Genomic DNA, 26881 nt, shown 5'->3' with positions numbered 1-26881 from the left:
TCAATTTTAATTTTGATGGGCCTACATGAGTGAATAGTTGAGCCTAATTTTGGATAGCCTAAAGTCTAGTCTTACTCAATTAAATAGGGTTGATTGGTCTAATTTAAGGTCTAATACAAAATTTTTTAAAAATATAAATTATAATTTTCTTTGCTAGATTTTTAATATGACATATTGATAACATTTTGTATATGATAAATAAAATTTTAATTATTGTTCTTGGATATTTATTCTGTTATTCACATATATATTTAAAATTATAAAATAATATTTATTTTTCATATAAAAATATGATTTATATTTCATCATGATTATAGTTATCGTATGAGTTTTTCTTTATATTAATTAATATTCAATAATTATTACAGTTATTATTTTGTTATTAAATTATTTCAACATAAATTGGATTGAAAAAATTGATAAATATTATATTAACTACCAAAGTAGCTTGGGAAGATATACTTATGAGATGCAATTTATAATAAATAATTTATTATTTTAAAGATATTTTAAACTATATTTTATATTATTGTATTGGTTTTATAGCCACCTAAGTGGCCTTGACCTAAAGAAAATAATATTCATAATATCATACATAATTAAGAGATTTAGATAATCTTAAAAAGGAATCTATTTTGAATAATTATGTGATGGGGTAAGATGATACTGTTTTGGATATTCTTGTAGTGTAGGGTTGTATATCTAAAGATAACAATACTATTCCACAAGGATAGTATCCGTTTTTCATAAATATTTTTGTATGAATACTAGATATATCAATATTTCATCTAAATGTGAAATAGATATGCTATCAATAGTTTAATATTTATTAAAAATTAAAACATTAATATTATAGCAATATTTCCTTCATTATATCTTGATAAATATCTCTATAGTTTCTGAATTAAATTATTATGAATGACCTAAGTATATACAATTTACATTAGGTGTGTATGGCTTTGATTAGATTAGTTGAAAGGATCATAGGCTTAATTATTAAAATTTTTATGCAATAAATAATTGAGATAACTGATAACAAAAGATATAAAAGACTCAGTTTTATGATAATTACTAATAATATTTAGACTTTATTATAGTTTACAATTAGTGCAATAAAATAATTTAAAGATTAACTTAAATTTACTAACAAGTTATTAGTTGACACCTTAACGAAAAAATTGACTCAAATTCAAAATAATAGTATATGAGGAATTCAAGATTATATCGTCGATACGATTGACAAAATTGTAAGCTAAAAAACATTAAGCATGAATGTAGTTAAGTTCTTTCTTCTATAATTTATTTTTAATTTTATTTTTTCTAGTTTAACTCATTTAAAATTCACTATAATAAAACTGAGGATAAGTAAAATTTTAATGAGCTAACTAGTATATATGTTTAGAAAAAAATAAGATTAAAATAAGAAAGACTCATGATATTTTGATTGAAGGAGGTGGTAACAATAAAAGAAAGTTGAAGTGTAAATTACTTGAGTTTATAATTACTATATAAACTTATAAAAAGAAAATCTTCATAGTAAAGTATTACATCTAAGGTAAGGAAGATTATGTGAAGTAGAATTATAAGGTTTGGTTTGAAAGAGAAAGTTATAAGTTTGACATTTGTATGTTCCAAATCAAACATTACAAAAATCTTTTTCTAGTACTTGATGGATTGATTCTGACCCTTCAACATATATTACTAATAATAAAAAAATATTTATCATTATAAGAAATCTTTGAAAGCGAAAGTGATAGTTGTATGTACTTATCGCCTACGCCTAGAGATGATTTATTTAATGAATCTTGAGGATATATGCTATTTTCTTACAATTCTATAAATTTAGGTTCTTTGCCTAGAATTATCAAGATATTATTTCTCTTTTTATGGTTGTAAACTCAGTATGATTTAATAAAAATTAACTTTTGAATTATGTATAATAGTCTCTACAGAATTAATGTGAATCTTGAGTTTATAATGATCTTGTAAAAATAGTCTGTACAAAACTAATTATGATTTTGAGTTACATCATATAGATGTAAAAATAAATTTTTTGAATGAGGATCTAGATTTATATAGGTTAACTTAAATGATTTGTAGAGAAAATAAAAGAAATTCAAAATTTAGTATGTAAATTTAGGAAATCTATTTATGACATTAAATAAGACTTTAGACAATAATATATAAAGTTTCTTAATATCATTATTTCTTTTAGATTTTAGAAAAATATCGTTGATCAGTATTTATATTTGAAGATCAATGAGAGCAAGTTTATTATATTGGTCATGGATACTATTTTGCTTGTAAATTGTGATCTTAATTTATTGTACTGAACCAAAAAATTTATCACGAAAAATTTTAAGATGGTCGATATGAATGAGATATTTTACATTATTAGCATTAACATATTCAAGGATAGATCTCAAGGATTACTAAGACTATATCAAAAATGATGTACTAACCATGTCTTAGAAAGATTTACTATACAACTTTATTTAGCAAATGATAAAAATAAAAAAATTAGTCAAAATAAGTATTTTTAAAATGGCTTAAAAAAATCAGATAATGTATTATAGTTTTTATATATATGCAATTGGAAGTCTATTATATGCTTAAGCCTATGCTAGATTAAATATCAGTTTTATAGTTAAAATGCTAAGTAGCTATTAGAGTTACATAAGAATGAATATATCTAGAAAAGATGAAACAATAATAAGATATCTAAAAGAGATGAAGGATTATATGCTCACAAATATGATATTAGATCAGCTTGAAATGATGATATTTTTCAAATGATGATTTTGTAAATTATTTTAATAATAGGAATTTTATTTTAAGATTTATATCTATATCAATTGGAGGGATAATTTATATAAAAATATAATAAAAAAATATTATTATATTATTAATAATAGAAGTTGATTTTGTGACATGCTTTGAGGTCATTAATCAAGCTTTATGTTTATAAAATTTTATCTTAGGACTTAGTGTGGTCAGACTTAATTGTTAAGTCACTAAAGATACATTATGATATATCATAGTAGTTTTTTTCTCTAAGAATGATAAGTACTATTATATCTCTATGCATTATAGTATAAAATACTTGATTGTTAGAGGAAAAAAGTCTATAAATAATTAATATTAATTAATAACTTGAGTTCTATTATACTAATTGTTAATCCATTCACTTAGGATTTATAGCATAATATGTTTGAAAGAACATGTTCTTATGATTAGGTTTATGAGTAACCCATAAAAGAAAATATGATGATGCAAGTTTGATTGGACATTATAATTGACATCTTGCTTACATACTTAAAGTTATTTATTTTTTGCTATCTTGTTTATATTTATATATTTATATATTATGGTTAAATATGATAATAGGATTGTCTTGATAAGACAAATTACAATGATCATTTTGGACTATATTTGTAAGGGCTAACAGTGTTGTAGTATATAAAAGGAAGTATTATATTGATGATATACAATTATTATGACTTGCATTGCTAGTTAAACTTAATATAGTATTATTATATTTATTAAATTTATTGGTTTATTTTTTTAATTCATATGCATATAAATAATTTTCAAAATATAGAATCCAATTGAGTAAAATTATTTTTAAATAAATTTTATTTTATTTTTTTTTATTTTAAACCATTTTTATCTTACCAATTAATTAGTTAATTGAGAAAATATTAGATTATATAGCCTTATCTAATTAGGTAATATATATTATAGATGATTGGATTCTAATTACGAATATCGATCAATAGAAACGAAATCCAATAATGATAGGATTTCTCAGGATATTACTTATCCTAGACCCTCTGCTCTCATCTATAAAAGGACATAGCCTCTTAGGGACTTAGCATGAATAATTAGATACGTATATATGCAGATAAGCAGCTATACAGATGAATGGAGAGATTATAAATTTTCTCTCATCTCTCCTTAGTAACGTGAACCAAATAGTGAGATATTACAGATCTTTTTTCATCTCCTTTTAGTCCCTAAATCTATTGCTTACAGTAATCCTGTGAAAGATAGGAAGATAGGAAAAAACGAGTCTAATTTTTCTTATAGATCTACATTACTACTGATTTTAAATTTCGACGATGGTACACTTAAAGATTAGATAAAGATTTTTTTGAAAACCTGAAAGGTATGCATCATAAATTTTGATCTATTGTTATTTGATTTCAGATTTTGACATTAAAATTTTTTAAATAATAATAACATATTATAATTTTTGTACTTACATATTGTTTATATAATTAATCTTCAATACATAATAAGCAATGAGGCCTCTTAGAACTCTAACCATGAGCTAAACAGGGCCTAATGATGGGCGAGTGATGGATAACCTTCATCCCGAGGATTACGCGATTCATGACTTCAACATGGATTCCTCACCATGATTTCTATGGACCATTTGGAGAGAGATCCCAAGGCAAATCCTCCTTAGATGAAACAACAGCGAAGATGCAGGTAGAATTAAATCCATGATAAATTTTCATATCGTTTTAACTTTAGAGTCTTTTGCCTTTTGTGGGTGTTACTTCAACATTTCACACCTCATCGAAGGGGTAGAGATCCTCGTTGAGGACGAAAGTGATAATACGCGTATAAGGCACCCAATAAGTGTTTGATCCATGAAACGAACAACTTATAAAGATTAAAGTTATTTTTTTGGTTTTATTTTATATAAAGTCAATAAGATGGAGTCTTAAAAAAACCAAATAAATATGAATATGCTAAGATAAGATAATTTTATCGTAGATCAAGGTGATGTGATATCTTAATAAACTCAAATAAATTAAAGTTCAATAGATTTTTCTATTTCTATCTTGGTTCGTTGTTTTTTTTTTTTTTTTTTTTTCTAGTTTTAGATATTAGACTAGTAGTACCATGTTACTATTATTTGAGAAATAATTATGATTTATGATCCTTTTTATTTAATGTAATTTTATTTTATTTTTGTTGACTAAGATTGTTGTATATGTTTTACTAATTTTAATATTATAGGTCTTATGATACAGAGAAACTCTTTGAATATTCAAGTAATCACGATGGAAATGTGACGATCTCTTTTCGAATGCAAAAGTTTGTTTGATCACTTTCCCTATCTTCAAGATAGTGTTGGAACGTTTCAACCCCATATACATATGCGCCAATTCAATGATCTCTCTCACCTCTTACGTAAATAGGATTCGTGGCCAAATGTATATTAGGCTAAATTTGAAAGCTAAATATCATATGTCATAATATTTCTCAAAAATGTCTTATTTGTGTATTGATAGGAGGGCTAAACACATACCTACAAATCATTATCTCAATAATAGATCTACAAACTCGATTGACAATATAAACGTGAAATCGATTTGACTCATTAAGCTAACTACAAAAATAACTATGTCGAACTTTAGTCATTTGCCTATTTGGAGGGCTATAACATGACTCTGTGTCGATCTATTTCATAACATCTATAAGAGGATCACGAATGTGTCCAAAGAAGATCCAAGGACTGTTTTTTTGATTTTTTTTATATCTTTGATTGACGTAATTATCAATCAAAATAGCCTATCAATAGGCCTTTCAAGTCTCTTTTCTCCTTCTTGTCTCTTGTTTGCTTTCTCTTTAATCTTAATCCAAGGGTATGTTGTTACATCGATATATACACAATCATCAAGAAGTTGTGATTGTCTTTTACCAACGAATTATGTTGTTTGAGGAGACAGATGTTGAAACTATATCTACATTTAATCTTTTAATATTCGTAAAAGTAAAACTTAAGATGTGACAAGCTCTTTTGTTGGTTACGTTAATATTCTATGGCTTTGTCACTAGAAGATGTGTTGTTTTTATGATTCCCTGGCTTTGTCACTAGAAGATGGAGATAGATAATTTAAAATTGATCTCACATTGCTAAGAAATGATTTTTTTTCTATAGATAGATATAGGCAAAAAGTATCTAACCATTTTAATTTAATTTTTTTTTCTGATATGTGTTTTGATTATTAATCTCTGAAAATTCTTTTGGTTTGAAGCATTCTTTCCCTCCCGACAATAAGAACATATATAATCCACATTTAGATTCCTAAAGCAGGTTTCGATCGTTATTATGTTTGTCATTTAGAACTTGAATATCTTTTCCTTCAATCATATAGTTAATGAGAAACAAACATTTCTAATTAGAATGAGTTGCGTCAACATTTCTAATTAGATAGTTGCGGATACACGATCCTATTCCTTTGGGCAGCCGCTGGTAATTCCATTCCATTCCATTCCATTCCATTCCAACTAAGAAAGTAGTAATACATGCAAATAAAATTGCCTCAGACTCAAATTCCACATGGTCTTAGCATAAATCGCAGTGTCATCCAGCTTAAGGTCGATGCTTAAATCCAACTATATCCAACTCAAGACATAAACAAGTTCATTTCATTCCAAATCCAAACTCAAATTCCACTCGCCTAATTCCTTATATTAATTAATAGGTTTAAGCTAATATTAACCCGAAACTGATCGCCGATGATAGGAAAGACATGCATGATCTGATCCAAGTCTAAAATAGGTAGATGAACTAAGATCAATCCCGACCTAAATAGTAGTGCTAACTATCTCATCAACTATATCAATGACTCTTCTTTCATTCCATGAATTTTTAAAGCTGTTGTAAATAACATCAAATAGCTGGCTTCTTCCTTTACAGCCATTTTTTTATTCCTAAATTATCAAACTGTAAAGCTTACTGACCAGCTTTCTCTCTCTCTCTCTCTCTCTCTCTCTCTCTCTCATTTTTTAATAATAAAAGTTTTTTTTAAAAGAATGAGAGAAAAGAAGATTCTATTTGTGTGTGTTACAATATCGTCCCAATATTAAATTAGCTATAATACCAATTATTATGATGTTAAGATTTCTTAATTTTAGAGATTTGATATTATTTTTTTATTTTTCTATTTAGTTTTGAGTTTTTCCGTAGAAGTAGTTTGATGTAGCAAATTATGTTATTTTTATTTATTTACTTTGGTAGAAATCCTAGTCCTACTTGACTAAGGATTAAATAACTATATATATAATATCTTTGATTATTTTTCTTAAGCAATCAAATATAATTCAAAGCTTTGGATTAGTTTGGAGGTTGATCGCCGATCGAATCACTGTCTTATTCTTAGTTTTCTTTTTAATTTTTTTATTTTCTTAGATAAAACTTCATGATTTTAATACCTGGTATTAAAACTTTGAAGGAGCCCCCTTGCTTCTAAGCAAGTGTTAGGATCCTTTTTTTTTAGCTTTTGAATAATATTTATTGAGTCTATTTAGTCCAGTCGTTTATTGAGTCTGTTTAGTTTAGTTAGAATCATGTAGATGTTTATTTAATATTTATTTATTATTAAGAGTTCAAGGGGGACTCTAGGTGGAACTTTATAAATAGTGATGAACTTTTTTTTTTGAAAATCAATCAATCAATCAATCAATGAAATGTTATTCTACTCTATGAACAAACCCTAGGAGGCCGATCCCCTCAAAGTGATCAAGGAGGGTCGATCTCCTCGAAGTGATCAAAGAGGGCCGATCCCCTCGAAGCGATCAAAGAGGGCCGATCCCCTCGAAGTAGCTATAGACTCTGATCATGAAGGTACCGATAATGATGATATTATTAAACATACCACACATATTATTCATATAGTAGCTGACTATTCTAATCCTCGAAGTAGCTATAGACTCTGATCATGAAGGTATCGATAATGATGATATTATTAAACCTACCACACATATTGTTCATATAGTAGCTGACTATTCTAATCCTCAAACTATGAAAGTTGAAGGGCTTTTGAAACATCAATATGTTATTATTTTGGTTGATATTGATAGCACTAATAATTTTATGGATGATAAGATTGATGCACAATTGGCCTACCACATTGAACGTTATGATGAGTTAGATGTGAAGATTGTTGACAAGCAAATTTTAATTTGTGATAGTAAGTATTCTAAAGTGAAGCTTGTTATATAGGACTAAGAGTTGCTTGTATATTTTTTACCATTGAAGGACTGTGAGGTTATACTTGGAATTGAGTAACTATTAACTCTAGATAATATTTCTTAAATTTTTTTAAATTAATTATAATTTTTTTGTCAATGAAAAGTAAGTGATACTAAAGGGAAAGCATGACAATAAGGTCACAACTATTACTAGCCATATAATAGAGAAGGTTTTTTGAAAGGCACACCAAAGTTGTAGTGCCTAAAACATGATGAAAATATTCAATCATTGCTTGGAGAATTAATGGATGTATTTGTAGAATCATTAGGACTTACACCTCTTCGATCATATGATCATTGGATTCCGTTATTGTTTGGAGTGCACCAACTAATATTCGGCCCTATTGATATTCATACTTTTAAAAGACAAAGATAGAGAAAATTATTAAGGAGATGCTTGAAGCAGGAGTCATAAGGTCTAATGTTAGTCTATACTCTTCTCTAGTCTTATTAGTAAGAATGATAGTTCTTGGTGTATGTGTGTAAATTATTAAGCACTCAATAATATTATAGTGAAAGACAAGTATAGTATTTCAGTGGTAGATGAGCTACTTGATGAATTGGGAGGTTCACAAGTTTTCAGTAAACTAGATTTTCGATTTACATAAAGAGGACATTCAAAAAACTACTTTTAGAATACATGATGGTCACCGTGAATTTTTTATAATACCTTTTACGTTAGCCAATGCATTGTCTACTTTTTAAAGTTTAATGAATAATATCTTTCAAGTTCATCTTCATAAGTTTTATTTGATTTTCTTTGATGATATTATGATATATAGCCCATCTTCAAAAAGTCATTTATTACATTTACATGTTGTCTTTACCCTTCTTCATGAGCATTATCTTTTTATCAAAAAATCGAAATGTACCTTTGCACAATATGAGGTAGAATATCTTGGCCATGTTGTTTCTTGAGAGAGTCTTACATTTGATCCTTCTAAAATTTAAAAGATTTATCAATTTTAAAATCAATTAAGACGGGATTCTTGGGATTCATTAGTTATTATAAAAAATTTATGAAGAATTATGAGAAAATCAATACTTATTTGACATCAGTTTTGAAAAAATATGTATTTAAGTAGACAGAAAAAGCTACTCAAGCTTTTATTTTTCTTAAGTATGCAATGAGCTCTTTCACTTGCAGGGTATTAAGTTGAATATAGTATTGTTTATCACCCACAAATAGAAGGATAAATTGAAGTATTGAATAGATGCCTATAAAATTATCTCAAATGTTTTACTAGTGATAAACCAAAAGAGTCGATGAAATGGCTTCCATGCGCAGAATGATTGTACAATACTACTTATCAATCTTCTATCAAAATGATTCATTTTGAAGCTGTTTATGATTGACCTCCTTCCATGATTATAAAATATATGTCTTGTTCTTCTAAAGTTGATCAATTGGAAAAGGAATTGCTTGATAGGGATAATATTATTCAACTTCTGAGAGATAATATTACAGTTTCACTAGCTAGAATGAAGCAGCAAGCTAATAAGCATTGTAATGAGCGCGAGTTTGCAGTAAGCGATTGGGTTTTCTTTCGACTTCAACCTTATAAGCAAACTTCTATAAACGTTCGGTCTTCAAACTATCTCCTCGATTCTTCGGGCCTTATAAGGTGTTGGAATGTATTGGCTTAGTTGTTTATCACTTGGACTTACTAGTAAGCTCTAGGATATATTCAATTTTTTATGTTTCTTACTTTAAAAAGAAGTTAGGGGAGGATGATGTGGTGCAACATCATTGGCTAGATATTTCTTCTACTAGCAAGTTTTAAATCTTGCCTTAAGCCATACTTTGATTGACATATTATGATGCATCATAAATATGTATCAGTAAGGTGCTTGTTCAATAGACCAACTTACTGATTGAAGATGTCACTTTGGAGTTTTACAAAGCATCGACGGATAAGTTTTCAAAATTCATTGCTTAGCTCAGCTTGAAGGATAAGACTATTTTACAAAGGCGAAAAATGTTAGGATTTTTAATTTTAGGGATTTGATATTAGTCTTTATTTTTATTTAATTTTGAGTTTTTTTTTAATTATGACAGGAGTTCTTTGATGTAGCAAATTATGTTAGTTTTCTTTGTTAAAAATCCTAATCCTAGTTGACTAAATATTAAATAACTCTATATATACGTAATACTTTTGGTTATTTTTATTATGCAATCAAATACAATTCAAAGCCTTGGATTACAAATATAAATTCAAATACAAATACAATTGAAAGATTGATCCTCTCGAAGTGATCAAATCCCTATCTTTAGTTCTTTTTTTTATTTTTTTAAATAAAACCCTAGGATTTTATCATATGATCATAAGGTTAATTGACTTATTAACTTCGGTGAGTATAAATAATTAAGTTAAAATATGTTATTCTAAGTTAATAGTACTATATGCATTAGACTCTTATACTTGAATAATATTAGTCTTAACATACTTCTACTAACTCAGAGTATTACATCTCCCTATCAAATTATACATTAGCTGCTCTATGATTAAAAAGAAAACGTAAATAACACGATAGCACATGATATATTGGAGTGATGCATATACAAAGCATGTGACAACCATCTATCGAAAAGTCAACTCCCACCTAAACCGGCAGTTCCTTGTAGCAATAATCTACAGCTTTTGAGATCTGCAACCTTCCTCTTCCCAATCGAGCCAGTCGAGCAACCAGCAGAGCAGCTTCCCTAGTTCTGCAGCAGTCATACTCCCACTTTAGGCTCGATTCAGGAATTGCAAGAACAACAATATTTGTTCATTCTATCGAGTAATGTATAATCATATCTGACATAATAAATTTTACTTTATAGTAATTAAAACTTGAATAGCACTTGGCTCAGTCATAAGGAGAAAAGGATAGGTGAAAAAACAGTAGAGGCATGAAAGCATTATAGAAATGTTGGCTGAAACTGTGAACAATGAATAGCTTATCCATGTTAAAAGGGGTTGCTTTTGATCCAATGGGCACTCAACTAACCAGTCTTTCTATAAATTAAATACTGTTGGCTATGTTCTTGTTCAACCTTATGGGACCATATGATGTGGCATTCCTATTAGCCATGGTTTATATAAGAGCTAATACAAGCTCAATTTCAAATGCAAAGAAAGTAACAAGTCGAATCATCTTTTTGTCTTCCCACCTATTCAAATTACACGTCAAACATGGGTTTGGTTTGTCCAAATATCATCGACCGATGAGTCAGTTTGATTGGTTTATTGTTCAAGATGCAGGATTCATCTTGATGTCTCCTCCTCGTTGATCTGGGGTGTTGACGTGACGAATCGACGAGGGAGGTTCGCTGGAGGTGATCTAGCCTTGAAACGGAGAGGCCAGATAGATAGAGGAGCACGGGTCTCCTTTGCTATGGGTCATCAACATCTTTCTTTTGGGGGGGAGGGGGAGAGTAAAGGATTCATGATAATGTATTAAAAGTTACATTAGAATAAAATACTTTTGAATCAATATCTCACGAAAAAACATTATACATTATTTATACGATAAATCATGACAATTCTTGTATCGCATGTTCTTACAGGATCAAATTTAATCTGATATATAAAATTCATAAATACAATTACTGATCCAAATTTGTCCCAAATGTTGCTCAGTAGTCTTGAAAATATTTAATTGAATTCATCATATCTATAAAAATAAAAAACCACACTATCTTAATTATGTCATACATACAGAAAATTCAATTTGCTACGAGGACACAAAAGAACCGATCATGGACAAGTTCGTGGCAGATCTCAAGTCAAAGCCAAAACACAAGTTGATTCTTGCAGATGTTCTTACTCTCATCTCATCTAGTATGGTACTGCTACAAGGAATCACATGCTTCTACATCTTCTCTCTCTTGTATTTAGGTTGTGGTTGGTGGTGTGCGTGAGAGAGAAGCCCCCAACTACTGCATGCAAACTCCTCCTTACCTACTTCTTATTAGATGCACGTCCATCTCGGGTGATTTGATGGTGATTGTTTGGTTTAGTCTGTCAAGATAAAAGGATGCAGTGATGCTGCATGGTGGCGGTCGTTTCTTCTCAATCTTCTTGAGCTTATCCACAGGCACAAATATCTACTATATGATAAATATGAGATGTCCTCATGCATTATGTGGACTTGAGGCTGGAGTTGGTGGTTCGTGACAACACAACTAGTCGTATACAGTTGTCCTTCTTGCCTCCATATTAGTGTAAACTGTGTGCTATCAAGTTGGATTATGCTCAAATATATGATTTGTTGTCTTCTACCCTATGTTTTCGGGTGAAAATTTACTATTTTTGATCGATCAAAATTTGACATATGGAGCTCACTTAGTTTGAAGATGTCAAAGAAAAATCAGTGTGATATGTAAGAAAAATATTTTCTTATAAAATCAATAATTACAAGATCAAAAGTATATAGGTATGTTTTCATTCTGAACTCACTAAATAAATATTGAACTCCCTAGGAGTGTTTTACCAGAGTAATGAATTAAGGAACATTAACTTTATTGTCTGAATGATTTTGTTATACATATCTTCATCATAAATTTTTACAAGAGTAGATTAAAACTAGATAGAAATATGAAATACAAGATACAAATGTTTTTATATTCTGATTAAAGCCGGATATGAGATGTAGAATATGAGTTTTTTTTCTCTCTCGAGTCATGACTTTGTATCACATCATTTCAAGAAGATATTGTTTTCACGATAACTCAAAAAACAAATGAGTTCAAATCAATTTTACCTTGTTAGATTGACAATTAAACTTTATCCCATTGCCATTCTAAGAGGAAAGAAAGAAAAATCAAAGTGGACCAAGAGCAACCTAGCATGAACTTCCATTATTAAATCGAAAAATTATAGTCAAAAGGATAAAATTTGGTTGGTGTCAGCTCGTCAAGGCCTGCATCACTTGGATAAAATGAAATGGGTTTGGTGGAGACCATCCCACACCAACCACCCATAATTGTATTGAACGCAGTTTTGTGACGCCGAGGAAGCATTCGCGACTTCCCATTACAATTGCCTTCCAACTATGTATCTTTAGGTCGCTCGACGTGGGGTTGGTGGGAAACGACTCCTCCCATATCTACCAACATTGTTCAAAGGTGCAATTATTGAAGTCGTAATTATTGAAGTCGTGGTCGACGGCTGCAATGTTGCTACTACTTATTGTTTATTGTGTGGCATCACATATTGCTATCATAGATCATATGGGTAACACCATGATTGTTTAATCTTTTAATCTTTTAACAACATGTGGATCGAGATTTAAAATCTTGATTTTTATAATTCTAAGAAAAGATTATCATTATATGATTAGTAAAATTTTATCTTAGTTGATAAGAGTTTAGGTAAAATTAATCATAAACCGGAGATATGAAGATAATCTTTGAAAACTAAATATTTTAGATTAAGTATCATTAAAATTGAATATATAATATATAACTTTAATAATTTTAAAAATAGAATATAATTAAATTGAATGGGCAAGAAACTTTATTAAGTAAAAGCTTTAGATATTTTGGATTAATTATTTAATAAGATGGAGAGATCGATTAAATATTATTCATAAAGGAAAAATATGATTGTTAAAACGGTGAAAGGTGTTAGAAGTCTTGTATGATCATCGAATACCCTTAAGATTAAAAAAAATTTATTATACATTTGTTAGACCAACAATATTTTCTAAATATGAGTGTTAGATAGTTAAGAAATAATATATATATATATAATTTGTATTGCTGAGATAAGAATATTGAAATTGATGCGTACGGTTATTAGGAAAGATAGAAAAAAAATATTTTTGTTCATGAATAATAAGATATTATTTTGATAGAAGATAAGATTAAAGAAAATTATTTAAGATATTATAAGTAAGTGCTTAAGAGACTTGTAGATGTGACAATCGGAAAAGAGTGATAAAGGAAGACGTAGAAAAATTTTAATAGAAACTATAGATAAAAACTTAAATATTCTAAACTTAATTAAACATATAATTTTTTTATGCATCTTAATGATGATAAAAAAATTTATATAGTTAATCTTAAATAATTAAAACTTATGATTTTATTATATTGGTCTATATGATTAACAAAATTTTGACAAAAACTATTATGTGCATCTCTTTTTGATTTTTTTTCCTACTTAATTCAAGAGCATATGGATAGTCTTCATTAATAGTACTTCCCATTGAAAAAAAAAGAAATTTGATGTTTGTCAAAATTACATATATCTAATATTATGGTTAATATTCGTCAGTTGACTATTAACTTGATGACTTTAAAACTCAAATTGACATTAATATATCTTAAGAAACATATTAATCAAATAATTGGTAAAAATTAATAAAAGCATTTTAGGTTATTAAAATATGAATTATTGGACATCTGTTACATATGAAAGATTTAAATAATTGCAAAGTCTAAACTTTTTATAGACTTGTATATAAAGATTAAAATAAGCGAGCTTTCATACATAGCCAAAATTGCTATATCAGTACAAATAGTAATGGCACTTATTTCATCTGTAGCAACAGCATATACAGGGCATGATGTGTAACGACAAGCATTAATCCAATATATTAGCACAATAATTTCTCTTTAGTATCATATATTCAAACATATAACTTAACAACCACCCACAAAATAAGATCATTCAAGAAATCCTTCTTGCATGCTAATGCAGTTGCTTGTGCCGGCAACACCATTAATGATGTAAGAAATCAAGGTCTTAAAGAACCCAATAAACTAGACTTAGTCCAACTGTTGAACTGTTCTTTGAGTTCTTCCCATCTTTTTACTCTTCCCACCTGCCCACGTGGGTTCCGTCTCTCCACCTACCAGAGTCTACTCGCTAGTCAAAGTTCCATTGTCCTAATAATTTTTTTTTTTATTTTCAAGAAATATATTATCCTTTTGACATGCTAAATTATATATATATATATATATATATCACAGAATAACACTGTGTGTGGGCTGCATCATTCCTGTTTTCCACGTGTCATTCATCCGCAACGTGTAGGACCCGCTGATCCGGCCGGCCACAGCGCTGCCCAACTACCCCTCCCTCCACCAACCACCTCCAACTAACCTCTATATAAACCCTCCCTCGGCGTCTGCTCTCTCAGGGAAAAGGAAGCAACAATCGCATCTCCACCTCCACATCTTTTTCCCCTCGAAGCCCTTTGCTACCTCCTCCTAATACCAGATGGAGTTCGAGCGCAACGGCCACCACGCGAACGGCGGCCTGTGCATCAAGGACCCCTTGAACTGGGCAGCGGCGGCCGAGGCGCTGACCGGGAGCCACCTCGATGAGGTCAAGAAGATGGTGGCGGAGTCCCGCCAGCCTCTCGTGAGCCTGGAGGGCACCACGCTCAAGATCGCCCACGTGGCGGCGGTGGCCGGGCAATCGGGGGCGAGGGTGGAGCTGTCGGAGTCGGCGAGGGGCCGGGTGCGGGCCAGCAGCGACTGGGTGATGGACAGCATGACCAAAGGTACCGATAGCTATGGGGTCACCACAGGGTTCGGTGCAACCTCTCACAGGAGGACCAAGCAAGGAGGCGCCCTTCAGAAGGAGCTCATCAGGTGATTGCTTATTGCCTCCCTTATTTCAAGCAGTCGTGGGTAGATTATGGGAGGTGGCCGTGAACTTGTTGGGAGCAACTTTTGTTTGCACCCCATGAAGTCGTAGTTTGGTTTGGTAGGTAAAGAAGGCATATTTAAGGAGAGTATAGTAAGAGCAAGTGCGTGGCCTCATCACTTTCATGGATGAGTGCTCCCTGAGACAAAAGTCAGCAGGTTTGGCATTCGAGCGTTCCAGGCAACAAACTCAGCCCACCGACTGAAGACAAAGTGCCAAAACATGCATTTCCTCCCAGCTTTCTCCAAGCTTGGCAATATATTTCAGTTTTGGATCACTCTAAAGGAGGTCTTGAGAATAGATGCATGATATATTACATTTCAACTTATGATAGATGCATGAAATATAATAGATGCATGGTATATTATATTTCGACTTATGATCACTCTAATGGAGGTCTTGAGAATCTTCAAGTACTGGTTCTTCTTCGGATTGAAATCGAAATCTTATGAGCTGTTGTGCTATAACGGGCTCACTCGGATTCTTCGTGTTGCAGGTTCCTCAATGCCGGAATCTTCGGCTCCGGCAGTGATCAATCGGGGCACACGTTGCCGCCGCCGGCGACAAGGGCGGCCATGCTCGTCCGGATCAACACCCTCCTCCAGGGTTACTCCGGAATCCGGTTCGAGATCCTGGAAGCCATCACCAGCCTCCTCAATTCCAACATCAGCCCCTGCCTCCCTCTCCGCGGCACCATCACCGCTTCCGGTGATCTCGTCCCCTTGTCCTACATTGCTGGCATTCTCACCGGCCGGCCAAACTCAAAGGCCATTAGTCCAGCCGGGGAGGCAATCGACGCGGCTGAGGCCTTCCGCCTCGCCGGAATCCCCCACGGGTTCTTCGAGCTGCAGCCCAAAGAAGGCCTTGCGCTCGTGAACGGCACCGCCGTCGGTTCCGGCCTGGCCTCCATGGTCCTCTTCGACGCCAACATCCTCGCCGTCCTCTCCGAGGTTCTCTCTGCCATCTTTTGCGAGGTGATGCAAGGCAAGCCCGAGTTCACCGACCACCTCACCCACAAGCTGAAGCACCACCCGGGCCAAATCGAAGCCGCCGCGATCATGGAGCACGTCCTCGAGGGCAGCTCCTACATGAAGATGGCGAAGAAGCTCCATGAGCAAGACCCGCTCCAGAAGCCAAAGCAGGACCGCTACGCCCTCCGCACCTCGCCGCAGTGGCTCGGCCCCCAGATCGAAGTCATCCGGTCGTCCACGAAGTCCATCGAACGTGAGATCAACTCGGTGAACGACAACCCCCTCATTGACGTCTCCCGGAACAAGGCCTTGCACGGTGGCAACTTCCAGGGGACCCCGATCGGTGTCTCCATGGACAACACCCGCTTAGCCATTGCTGCCATCGGCAAACTCATGTTCGCACAGTTCTCAGAGCTCGTCAACGACTTCTACAACAATGGGCTCCCCTCGAACCTTTCCGGTGGAAGAAACCCGAGCTTGGACTACGGCTTCAAAGGCGCAGAGATCGCGATGGCGGCTTACTGCTCCGAGCTCCAGTTCCTGGCAAACCCAGTGACCAACCATGTTCAGAGTGCAGAGCAGCACAACCAGGATGTGAACTCCTTGGGACTGATCTCCTCGAGGAAGACAGCCGAGGCAGTAGACATCCTGAAGCTCATGTCCTCAACCTACTTAGTCGCGCTCTGCCAAGCCATCGACTTGAGGCACTTGGAGGAGAATCTGAAGAACGCCGTAAAGAACACCGTGATCCAGGTGGCGAAAAAGACCCTGACGACCGGTGTGAACGGGGAGCTACACCCATCCAGGTTCTGCGAGAAGGATCTGATCACGATCATCGATCGGGAACATGTCTTTAGCTACGTCGACGACCCATGCAGCTCCACGTACCCTCTGATGCAGAAGCTAAGGCAGGTGCTCGTGGAGCATGCACTGAACAACGGAGAGAAGGAGAAGGACCCGAACACCTCCATCTTCCAAAAGATCACTGCCTTCGAGGAAGAGCTCAAGGCTGCCCTGCCGAAAGAAGTGGAGGCAGCAAGAGCGGCGGTGGAGAATGGCAACGCGGCGACCGCAAACCGGATCGAGGAGTGCAGATCGTATCCTCTGTATAGATTTGTGAGAGCAGAGCTAAGCACGGGATACCTCACGGGGGAGAAGGTGCGGTCGCCGGGCGAGGATTTCGACAAGATCTTTGCGGCCATCAACAAAGGGATGGTGATCGATCCCCTTCTCGAGTGCCTCAAGGAATGGAACGGTGCTCCCCTACCCATATGCTAAGATATAGATCACATGGAGTTGGAGGTTTATACCTTACCACAGTACTGGTTGGTGATGTAGTTGCACTAGCAACAGCAAGCATGAGACGTCCAAGTTCTGCTGCTGCTTCTGCTTTCGCATGTTCTTTCTTCGTCTTCCCCATATTATTCCAGTTGTGTGTGCTTATGCATGAATAATTGCAACATATTTACTGAAGCTGTTAATTACGTATTGGTAAGATTTCTATAGGAATTGTCCTTAGCAATATACAAATCAAAGGTTTCCAACATGATAATATATGTTGCTTGAGGATTCTTTTCCAAAGACAACATGGCTAGCCGACATGAACGGAGGTCGATGACAGAACTCAAAAGTCTTCTTTATTAATTGCCTTAGCTTTGTAAGATCAAGTTATTTGCTACTGACTAAATTTAACTTCTTTATTAAAGATTTCAGACTAAATCTTTAACAAAGATCAAGTTATTTGCTTCACAATAGTTGCACAAACGGTGAAGTAACCCCCTTTTGTTTTGTACATTCATATAAAATCTTATATCGTATGTACTCTTGGCAAAACAACTTTCTGTCCCCCCAAGCTGATAGAATCACTTTAATCAGCTTTATCGTCAACTCAATCCCCATACATTCTCACTTGGTGTCATATGAATGTCGACTATTATTATCGATAAAATTGAACACATCATCAAATGCTTTCTTTGGCATGCATTACATTTCTTGGAATATTGGCACTTTGCCCAAGCAACTTGGGGGATTGGGGGTACACAGTATGCAGCTAACTAAATTTGGCCTCTATGCTAAAAGGGTTCAAAGATATCTCTGTCAAGATAACACTCTTTGGTTCCAGCAAATAAAAGCAAAATGCGGTGACCATTTACCTTGCTGCCTTATAAGCCTTGTAATATCAGTTGGGCTTGGCGTCTCTTCCTTGATTCCTTGAAGCATTTGAAATATGATATTTCTAAGTTAATTGGGAATGGGACATCTATTTATGTTGTTGAAGACAACTGGCTTTTTCAGATTCCTTCAGCTAGAATCCCCATTTTTCTTAACACTACTAATCGGATTATCTTGGGTTTCGATCTTATATCTAATGGTTATTGGGGTAAGGACAATCTTCTTTTTTTTTGGCCTTATTTTCACTTATCAAATATTAGCGATTGACGTTTCTTCCCACCCATATGATGATGAATGGGCATGGAAAATAAATTCTAATGATCTCACTTTTTCTTAATCTATTTATCTCTACTCCTCCTGTTGACCCTTGGGAGGAGTAGCGTGAGTTATGGATGTAAGAATAAATATTTTAATCATGTTATTTTTTTAAAAAATACTATTAAAAAATAAATTTAAATAACAATAGAATGTATATCTTTTAATATCATTAAAAATCTTTATTTGCTCTGAAAATATGTTTTGTAATTCAATCAATAAAACCATTATAATAGCACATATCTATAAAATAAACTAGACTCTTATTCTTCTCTTATTCGATCATTCATAAGACCATTATAAATTATAAAAATAAAAACTAAAGGGAAAGTAAAGAGTTTCGATAAATGAGTAAATCTTCTATATCTTATCATGTGATGAATCCATAGGAGGTCTTACTATTTATAAGTAAGAGTAGAGGATTTTGGATAAGTAATTAGGAAGATTTCTTCTATTAAAATCATATTCTAAGGAATTCTATCATAAATAAACTATATTTCTATTAGTTGATAATCATAATCAAATCAAATTTATAATATATCTTATTAATTAAATAGAACCACATAATATAATATTCTTCATGTAATGCATTAATTAGTAATATATAATTAAAATTAAATTAATAAATAAAATTTTATTTAAAAATAATATTACCTAATTGAATTGTGAAAATTTTAAAAAGTATTTTATATTGATTATAAATTTTATAAAATAAGCTAATAAATTTAATAAATATTATAATACTATATTAAGTTTGACTATTAATACGAGTTATAACGGTTATATGTCATTAATGTCATGCTCTCTTTTATATACCATAATACTATAATCTTTCTTAATATAATCTATAATGACTCTTACAATTTATCTTATCAAGATAATCTTGTTATTATATTCAATTATGATATACATATACATAAATATAAACATGATGATAAAAATAAATTATTAATAAAATAAGTAAGAAAAATATTAATAATAGTATCTACTTTATACACCACCTTATTTTGTATGAGTTAGGCACAAACCTCGTTCCAATAATATATTTCTTAAATATTTTAGATTATAAAGCTTTAGTAAATAAACTAGTAATCATTAAAGTAGTGCTTAGGATCTCAATTGACACTTATTTATTTTTAGATTATTTCTCTAACCATTAAGTACTTCATCTTGCTTAAAATCACTAGAGTACTTATTATTTTTAGATTAAAAAATTACTCTAGTATTATCATAAAATATCTTCGGCTTGACAATTAAATTAACTACACTAGGTAAAATTTCACAATCATGAAACTTAATCTGTAGTCTTAAGGCATGCCACAAATTCAACTTCATTATTGATGATGTAATAAATAATTAGTTTATAGTTTTTTAAGAAATTATCTCTCTAGCTAACATTAATATAAATCTTAAAATGGACTTTGAGGTAATTTGCTAAATTAGCATATGAATATCTCATCATTTTATTTATTTTTTAAATATTTTATTCTTGGATTACTTTGATATTTACCTAGTATTCTAATTATAAAATTAATATATGGTGTCAATAGATTTGAACATATAATTGACTTTCAATTAAGTATGTATAAAAAATATTTTTCATTTAATTTCTTTCTAAGTCATTCTTAGAACACTAACTTTGACTGAATTTTTTACCTATAGTAATAAGTGTATTATTAGTTGAAAATAATTGTATACTAAATCTCTCAAAGACTTGATCAATATCCCTAAATATCTCTAAATTTTTGAGACAGTTTTAATAATCTTTAATATATATCCCTTAATATCTCAATACTAATAACATAAACTATTTCATTCATATCAATCATTTGAAAATTCTTAATAAAAAATATTTTAGTTTTATATAATAAATCGATATTACTATTGATAAGCAAAATATCATCTACATATGAGACTAATATAATAAACTTACTTTTATTGATTTTCAGATTTATACACTTATTAATAGTATTTTTCTTATATTCGAAGGAAGTAATAGTATTATGAAACTTTATATATCATTTTGTGGAAACTTATTTTAGGTCATAAATGAATTTCTTATGTTTGTAAACTCAACTTTCCTTTCCCTTACCTACAAATCATTCAGTTTATTATATATAGATTTTCTCATCTAAATCTGTATTGAGAAATATTATTTTCACATTCATTTGATATAATTCAATATCATAATCAACTATAATACTATACGATCCTCAATAATTTTTTTTTAACTATAGAAAAATCTTGTTATAGTTAATGTCTTCTTTCTTAGAAAAATATTTGGTCATAAGTCTGACTTTATATTATTTAATATTATCATTTGAGTTACATTTTACATTAAAGACCCATTAACATTTGTCTATTTTATAGTTATTAGGTAATTCAATAAGTTCTTGGATCTATGGATTTTAGCTATTCCTTGACTGCATTCCATCTTTTATAATCACTACTTTTCATATCTTACGAGGGGTTTCTTTTAATTCTAATGTTATAATATATTTTTTTAAGATATACCATATAATTATTAGAAAAAAATAGTTTTCTTTTTCCATTGTGGTCTTCTCAAAACTATTGTTTATGATTATTTTACAAGATCATTAGTAGACACATTAATATCATATGAGAATTTATTAATATTATTATATTATTCATCCTTATCAATTCATTCCGTGATTTGAGGAACAACTTCTTGAATAGGATATAATAAAGAAGCATCAACCTATATTTCCTATATATTAAAATTAATCTTTTACTATTTTTCACTCACTATTATTATCATTTTTAGAAATTTTGTATTATCATATTCTACTATCCTTATACTATGATTAGGGTAATAAAATTTGCTTCTCTTAAATTTTTTAGATAATCAATAAAATACTTAAAATAATTTTTGGATCTAATTTTTTTCATATGAATTAAAAATTTTTTATCTCTACAAGACAATTCCAAATATGTATATGTCTCAACTTGAGTTTTCTACTAATTCATAATTTAAATTGGGTTGATAGAACTAACTTACTAGAACCTTACTTAAGATATACAAAGTTATCATAATGCTTCATGCTACATCGACTTCTAATCATATCCATCAGAACTTTAACTTTTAATAATATTATTTTGTCATGACACATTTAGTAAGACTTACTAAGTACAAAATCTTTTTTAAAAGAATATGGCAAAAGGACTAGGATTCTAACCTAATTCATCATATTTGTCATAAAATATATTACTTTTATCATATTTAATAATTTTAACTTTTTAATCTAATTATATTTTAACTTTATTTATATACATATCAAAAGTATCAATAGTTTGAGACTTTTTATATATTAGATATACACAGTTATATCTTAATAGGTCATCTATAAATATAATAAAATATCTTAATAGATCATCAAAGTCACAAAGTCAGATATGTTTTGCTAATTATGCCTTGATCATGTACTTTACAGAAGGTGTTTTTAACTCTTAAGTAATACATGACCATACTTTTAGGGAAATTATTTGTTTTCTATAAGTGTAAAGAGAAATTATATCTTGAATTGTAGTTCATCCATTTTCTATTGATGTACTAAGTAACGCTGGAAACAGTTGAGTAAAGGATATTTCAATTCTACTTTTTAATTTTGCTATTCTTTAAATGGTGGGTTTTGTCTATGCACCCAAGCCCTCTTTTAATTGGGTGAATAGTTGGCACTTGGCAGCACCAAACATTATTTTGTTTTCCCTGGATCTTTTTGTGTTAATCTTAAGTTGATAAGAGGGAGAACTATGTGTGCTGTGTGTAATGCAGTCAGCTATCATTCACTCAAGTGCTCACTCTTGGTGAGAGGTAAACATTTACTTATCTCTAAGATTTGAATTCTTAATGTTGTAAGTATGTGTACTTGGAAATTTGTGTCCAGTCTATTCATTCACCTTTTCCCCTTAGTTTTCATCCACATCTTTTGCACTGTGAGAAGCTCCAGTGATCTTGACGCATGCAGACATGAAAATTTCTACCATATGGCTTTCTTTCTTTATAATACGACCTTTATGAGCGTGATCAGTGATGTCATCGGTTCAGCATTAACAGTGAGATGAAGGAAAGAATGAACATGGACAGATGGGGTCGCAGATGCAAGAAATCATTGGGGCCAAACTATTTTTTTACAGATCTTGGTGGCATGTATTTTATTTATTCGGAAGAAGATGTTGATGTATAGAAGGAAGAAGATGGAGAAGAAGAAACAAGGAACGAGATATGATTGTTTATGGAGCAGGTAGTGCGAATGTGTGGGAGGATTCCCCCACCACCTGGAAGGGATGAGATGGAGAAAGAATGGTACTGCATCTGAAGGGGAGCTCAGCCCCATTCTTTGTATGTATCAGCATATTTTAGTTGTCATCATATGATGATAGCATATCACCAAGTTCTTCTAATCCGAGCTTGCAATAATGGGCATGAATCATGATGGCACATACTCCACAGGATATCATCTGGAGCTTCATAATAATTCAATTATTTTTACTTAATTATATAATATATAATCCAAGGCCCTTATCTTGAATTCATGGATGGTATGTGTCGGACAGTTTGGTAGTTTGAAGCAAGTTAGGTACTCCGTAACACCATGTGCTCTCCTTTGTCTCCGCTCGACAGAATGGCATGGCAAGGCGAAACCACATTGATGTCATCCTCCTGTGAGGTGCTATCTGCATTATGAGCCACTGAGAAACCAAGGCACATACAATTTCCACTGGCGGACAAGAAACAGGTGTACCAATCGCATCCGGCAGACACTCTACAGCATCTGGTTTTGGAGACTTAATCCTGTGGGCAGTACAGATATCTGTCCCATTAATTGTTTAGTCGTTCAACTGCCACCCAATTCAATAATCACGATTTAATTTTGATTCTCAAAAATAATACTAATACAAATGTGTCAATGCGACGAGGATTTGAATGGAGACCGCCTGTCGACTGCCACTGGAAACGCATGCGCGGTGACCGCCCGTCATGATTTGACATAGAAATATTAGCGCGGTGCCGTCATTACCAATGCATCGATAGACGTGCCCAAAGGTCTCCCGCATGCGGGGGTGGGGGAAGCCCCAGTTTTGTGTTGCGGTGTGTAGTAAGTCAACAGCAGAATTATTGAGAGTAAACAAAGGCCCAACGACACCCAACAGGACAGCATGGGCAGGAGGAGTCGCAGTCCTGTTGTAATGGCACATTTCGAATGTGAGAGACGGCAGCTATCAGGTAGGAAAGGGTTCTCTTTATTTTTATACAAGCAGATAAAGGAGATGCAAATTCTCACACATCTTCCTCCTCTTCAATACGTCCCGACGTCAACGAGTCAAACAGACGAGTAGAAGGAACATCACACGACGTATGGGGAGAGGCTTTACATTTTTTATGTACACTCCAGTGGAGAGGAATTCTCACACGTCTCTCTTTCTCATCGGTTCTAAAATCGAACCAAGTGACTGTAAATGAAAACAAGACATGCCCGTATTTGTACACGGTATGCGCTATGCGCAGAGCCCAAGCAGCGAGCCTTCCGGCCTATCCATGGACAGTGAAAGATCCCGGGTTGTCCCCTCCACCGGACTCATCCCTCCGCTTAAAATCCAAGGATGCCCTGGTCATCAACAAAGAATCATCACTACGTTAAAATCCCTAAATCTGAACAAAAAAATGAGTTCTTGGCAGAAAGAAAGAAAGATCCAGAAACAGAACGATTAGAATCAAATAAATCAACAGTAGGATTCGACAACACGACGGTCTGGTACTGAAATCAAATGGGATAGAATCGATCAAGATGAACAGGACAACTTACCGAGGATTTGTTCGGCGGAAAGCCTTCGTGCGACGTCCCTGCAGAGCATCCGCCGCATCAGGTCCTTGGCCGCCGGCGACAACGAGCGGAAGACCCTCGACGGGAACCTCAGGTTGGCCCTGGCCACCGCCTCGAATGTCTCCACCGCCGTGTCCCCGTAGAACGGGGGCGCCCCGCCGGAAAGCATCATGTACATCACCACCCCCACGCTCCACACGTCCACCTTCTCCCCGTACGCCCGACCCGCCACCACCTCCGGCGCCACGTACCACGGTGTTCCCACCAGCCCCCTCATCGGCGCCCATTCCCCGTCCGCATCGAGGAAGCACTGAGCTGACCCGAAGTCGGCCAGCTTGAGGTGGCCCAGCGCGTCGAAGAGCACGTTGTCCGGCTTCACGTCCCGGTGCGCTACCCCCCGTCGGTGGCAGCCAACTAGGGCATCCGCAAGCGCCTCCACCACAGCTGCCGCCTCCGGCTCGGGGAACGGCGTCCCCCCGCGGGCGGCGATCCGGTCGCAGAGGTCGGGGCCCTCTAGGAGCTCCACCACTAGGTGCACCCAGTGGTCATCCTCGTATGCGTCGTGGATCTGCGTCGCGTAGGGGTTTCCGGCAGCAGCGACGCCGTGGACCTTGGCCTCCCGCGCCGCACACTCGCGGTCGACGGAGTCCGCGAGGAGCCGCTTATCGACCGACTTCACCGCAAACTCCTCCCCCGTGGCCACCGACCGACACCGCCGCACTACCCCAAAGCGCCCCCGCCCGATCTCGCCCCCGATCTCGTAGTCCCTCGTCAATGCCTCGCCCATAGCGCGTCGATCCGATCTGAACAATCTAGAATTCCCCTCTCCACTCTCTCACCACCTCCCTCTTTTGCCATTGAATTCCAGTGTCGCTTGGAATATTTATAGATAGATAGGGAAACCCCACGACCCGGACGGCGGATTCCATGGTTCTTCTAATCGGACGGTTGAACAGAATCTTAACTTCTCCTGTGCTGTATGTTTTCTTCGGGCCGACGGCATCCTCTTCTCCCATCACATAATTACTGACATCAGGTGGAGCGGACAAAGCAACTTATCCATAGATAAGCTATTGCATTCTTAGTTTTTGTGTTCGGTAAGGTTCCAGTAGTTTATGTATCGTTATGCTATGTTTAAGGCGACGGATGGAGCCTACCCTATACACTAAGTTAATTTATGCTCTTTAATGAATCGGAGAGTGAATTGGGGCCGTCTGATTCAACTTCGCCGGATGCTTTAGGAACTATGGGGTTATAGTGGTTATTAGCTGGCACTCGATTATTATTGAGCCGTGGCAATGGGCCCACCGTTTCAATTGGGTGATTTGGACTCTTTCAGTGATCACCTCGCCAACCGGCACCGTCGGATCGGATGGTTCGCCAATAATGCGCCGCAATGGACGGTCAGCTGTTGCTTGAATAGGCCCGGGCTGGGGACCGGGAAAAGGAAACGTTACTTTTGTGGGAGGGTATTCGGCCGTCCCTGTCGGCAGACGTACAATTGGGATAGCAAACCAATTGGAAGATTACACGTGTAAAAAGCTTGGAGACAAGAACCAATGGGAGAGCAGGTCGACGATCGAACTGTACTTCTTCGATTGCCGTATTAAATAAGGAAGAAAGGGACTGGGCGAGGCGTGAAGTGGACTGCGATTTCCACTGAGTTATCGTGTTCGCGTAGGTGATAAGCGGTTGTCGTTTGACCGTTCCGGATGGGCTGCTCGGGGCTCCCCCCATTATTGGAGAAATAATAGGCACGGTGGCTTATCGTGTCCAACAATTGAATTAAAAATAGATCATGTCATGTCAGCATCTTTGAGATTCGTGTCGAAGTTGATCTGCTGTAAAAGTCCAATAAAGGCTGGACTCGATCAAAATATTT

The 26881-nt window shown here is 34.0% G+C and overlaps 2 protein-coding genes across 2 annotated transcripts; one reads left to right on the top strand and one right to left on the bottom strand.

The window, feature by feature from the left end:
* Positions 1 to 15189: 15189 nt before the first annotated feature.
* Positions 15190 to 18153, top strand: LOC103983874 (phenylalanine ammonia-lyase). The gene is made up of 2 exons (XM_009401198.3): positions 15190 to 15643; positions 16195 to 18153. Exons 1-2 carry the CDS (start codon positions 15267 to 15269, stop codon positions 17945 to 17947), a joined length of 2130 nt encoding a protein of 709 aa, XP_009399473.2. The 5' UTR covers positions 15190 to 15266; the 3' UTR covers positions 17948 to 18153.
* Positions 18154 to 24530: 6377 nt separating this feature from the next.
* LOC135612133 (phosphoenolpyruvate carboxylase kinase 2-like) lies at positions 24531 to 25858 on the bottom strand. Its single transcript, XM_065107981.1, has 2 exons — positions 24982 to 25858; positions 24531 to 24783 (listed from the first exon to the last, which is right to left on the bottom strand). Exons 1-2 carry the CDS (start codon positions 25784 to 25786, stop codon positions 24674 to 24676), a joined length of 915 nt encoding a protein of 304 aa, XP_064964053.1. The 5' UTR covers positions 25787 to 25858; the 3' UTR covers positions 24531 to 24673.
* Positions 25859 to 26881: the final 1023 nt, after the last annotated feature.

The sequence above is a fragment of the Musa acuminata genome, chromosome BXJ2-5 (assembly GCF_036884655.1).
Source record: "Musa acuminata AAA Group cultivar baxijiao chromosome BXJ2-5, Cavendish_Baxijiao_AAA, whole genome shotgun sequence".
Taxonomy (NCBI): Eukaryota; Viridiplantae; Streptophyta; class Magnoliopsida; order Zingiberales; family Musaceae; genus Musa; species Musa acuminata.
The sequence above is the reverse complement of the archived record's forward strand: the minus strand, read 5'-3'. Positions and strand labels throughout refer to the sequence as shown.

Bases quoted from the DNA above. Each gene is read 5' to 3' on its own strand.
- LOC103983874 (XM_009401198.3), top strand. From the start codon at position 15,267: ATGGAGTTCGAGCGCAACGGCCACCACGCGAACGGCGGCCTGTGCATC. The intron at 15,644-16,194 runs GTGATTGCTTAT...TTCGTGTTGCAG, and splicing joins CTTCAGAAGGAGCTCATCAG to GTTCCTCAATGCCGGAATCT.
- LOC135612133 (XM_065107981.1), bottom strand. From the start codon at position 25,786: ATGGGCGAGGCATTGACGAGGGACTACGAGATCGGGGGCGAGATCGGG. The intron at 24,784-24,981 runs GTAAGTTGTCCT...GTTGATGACCAG, and splicing joins TTCCGCCGAACAAATCCTCG to GGCATCCTTGGATTTTAAGC.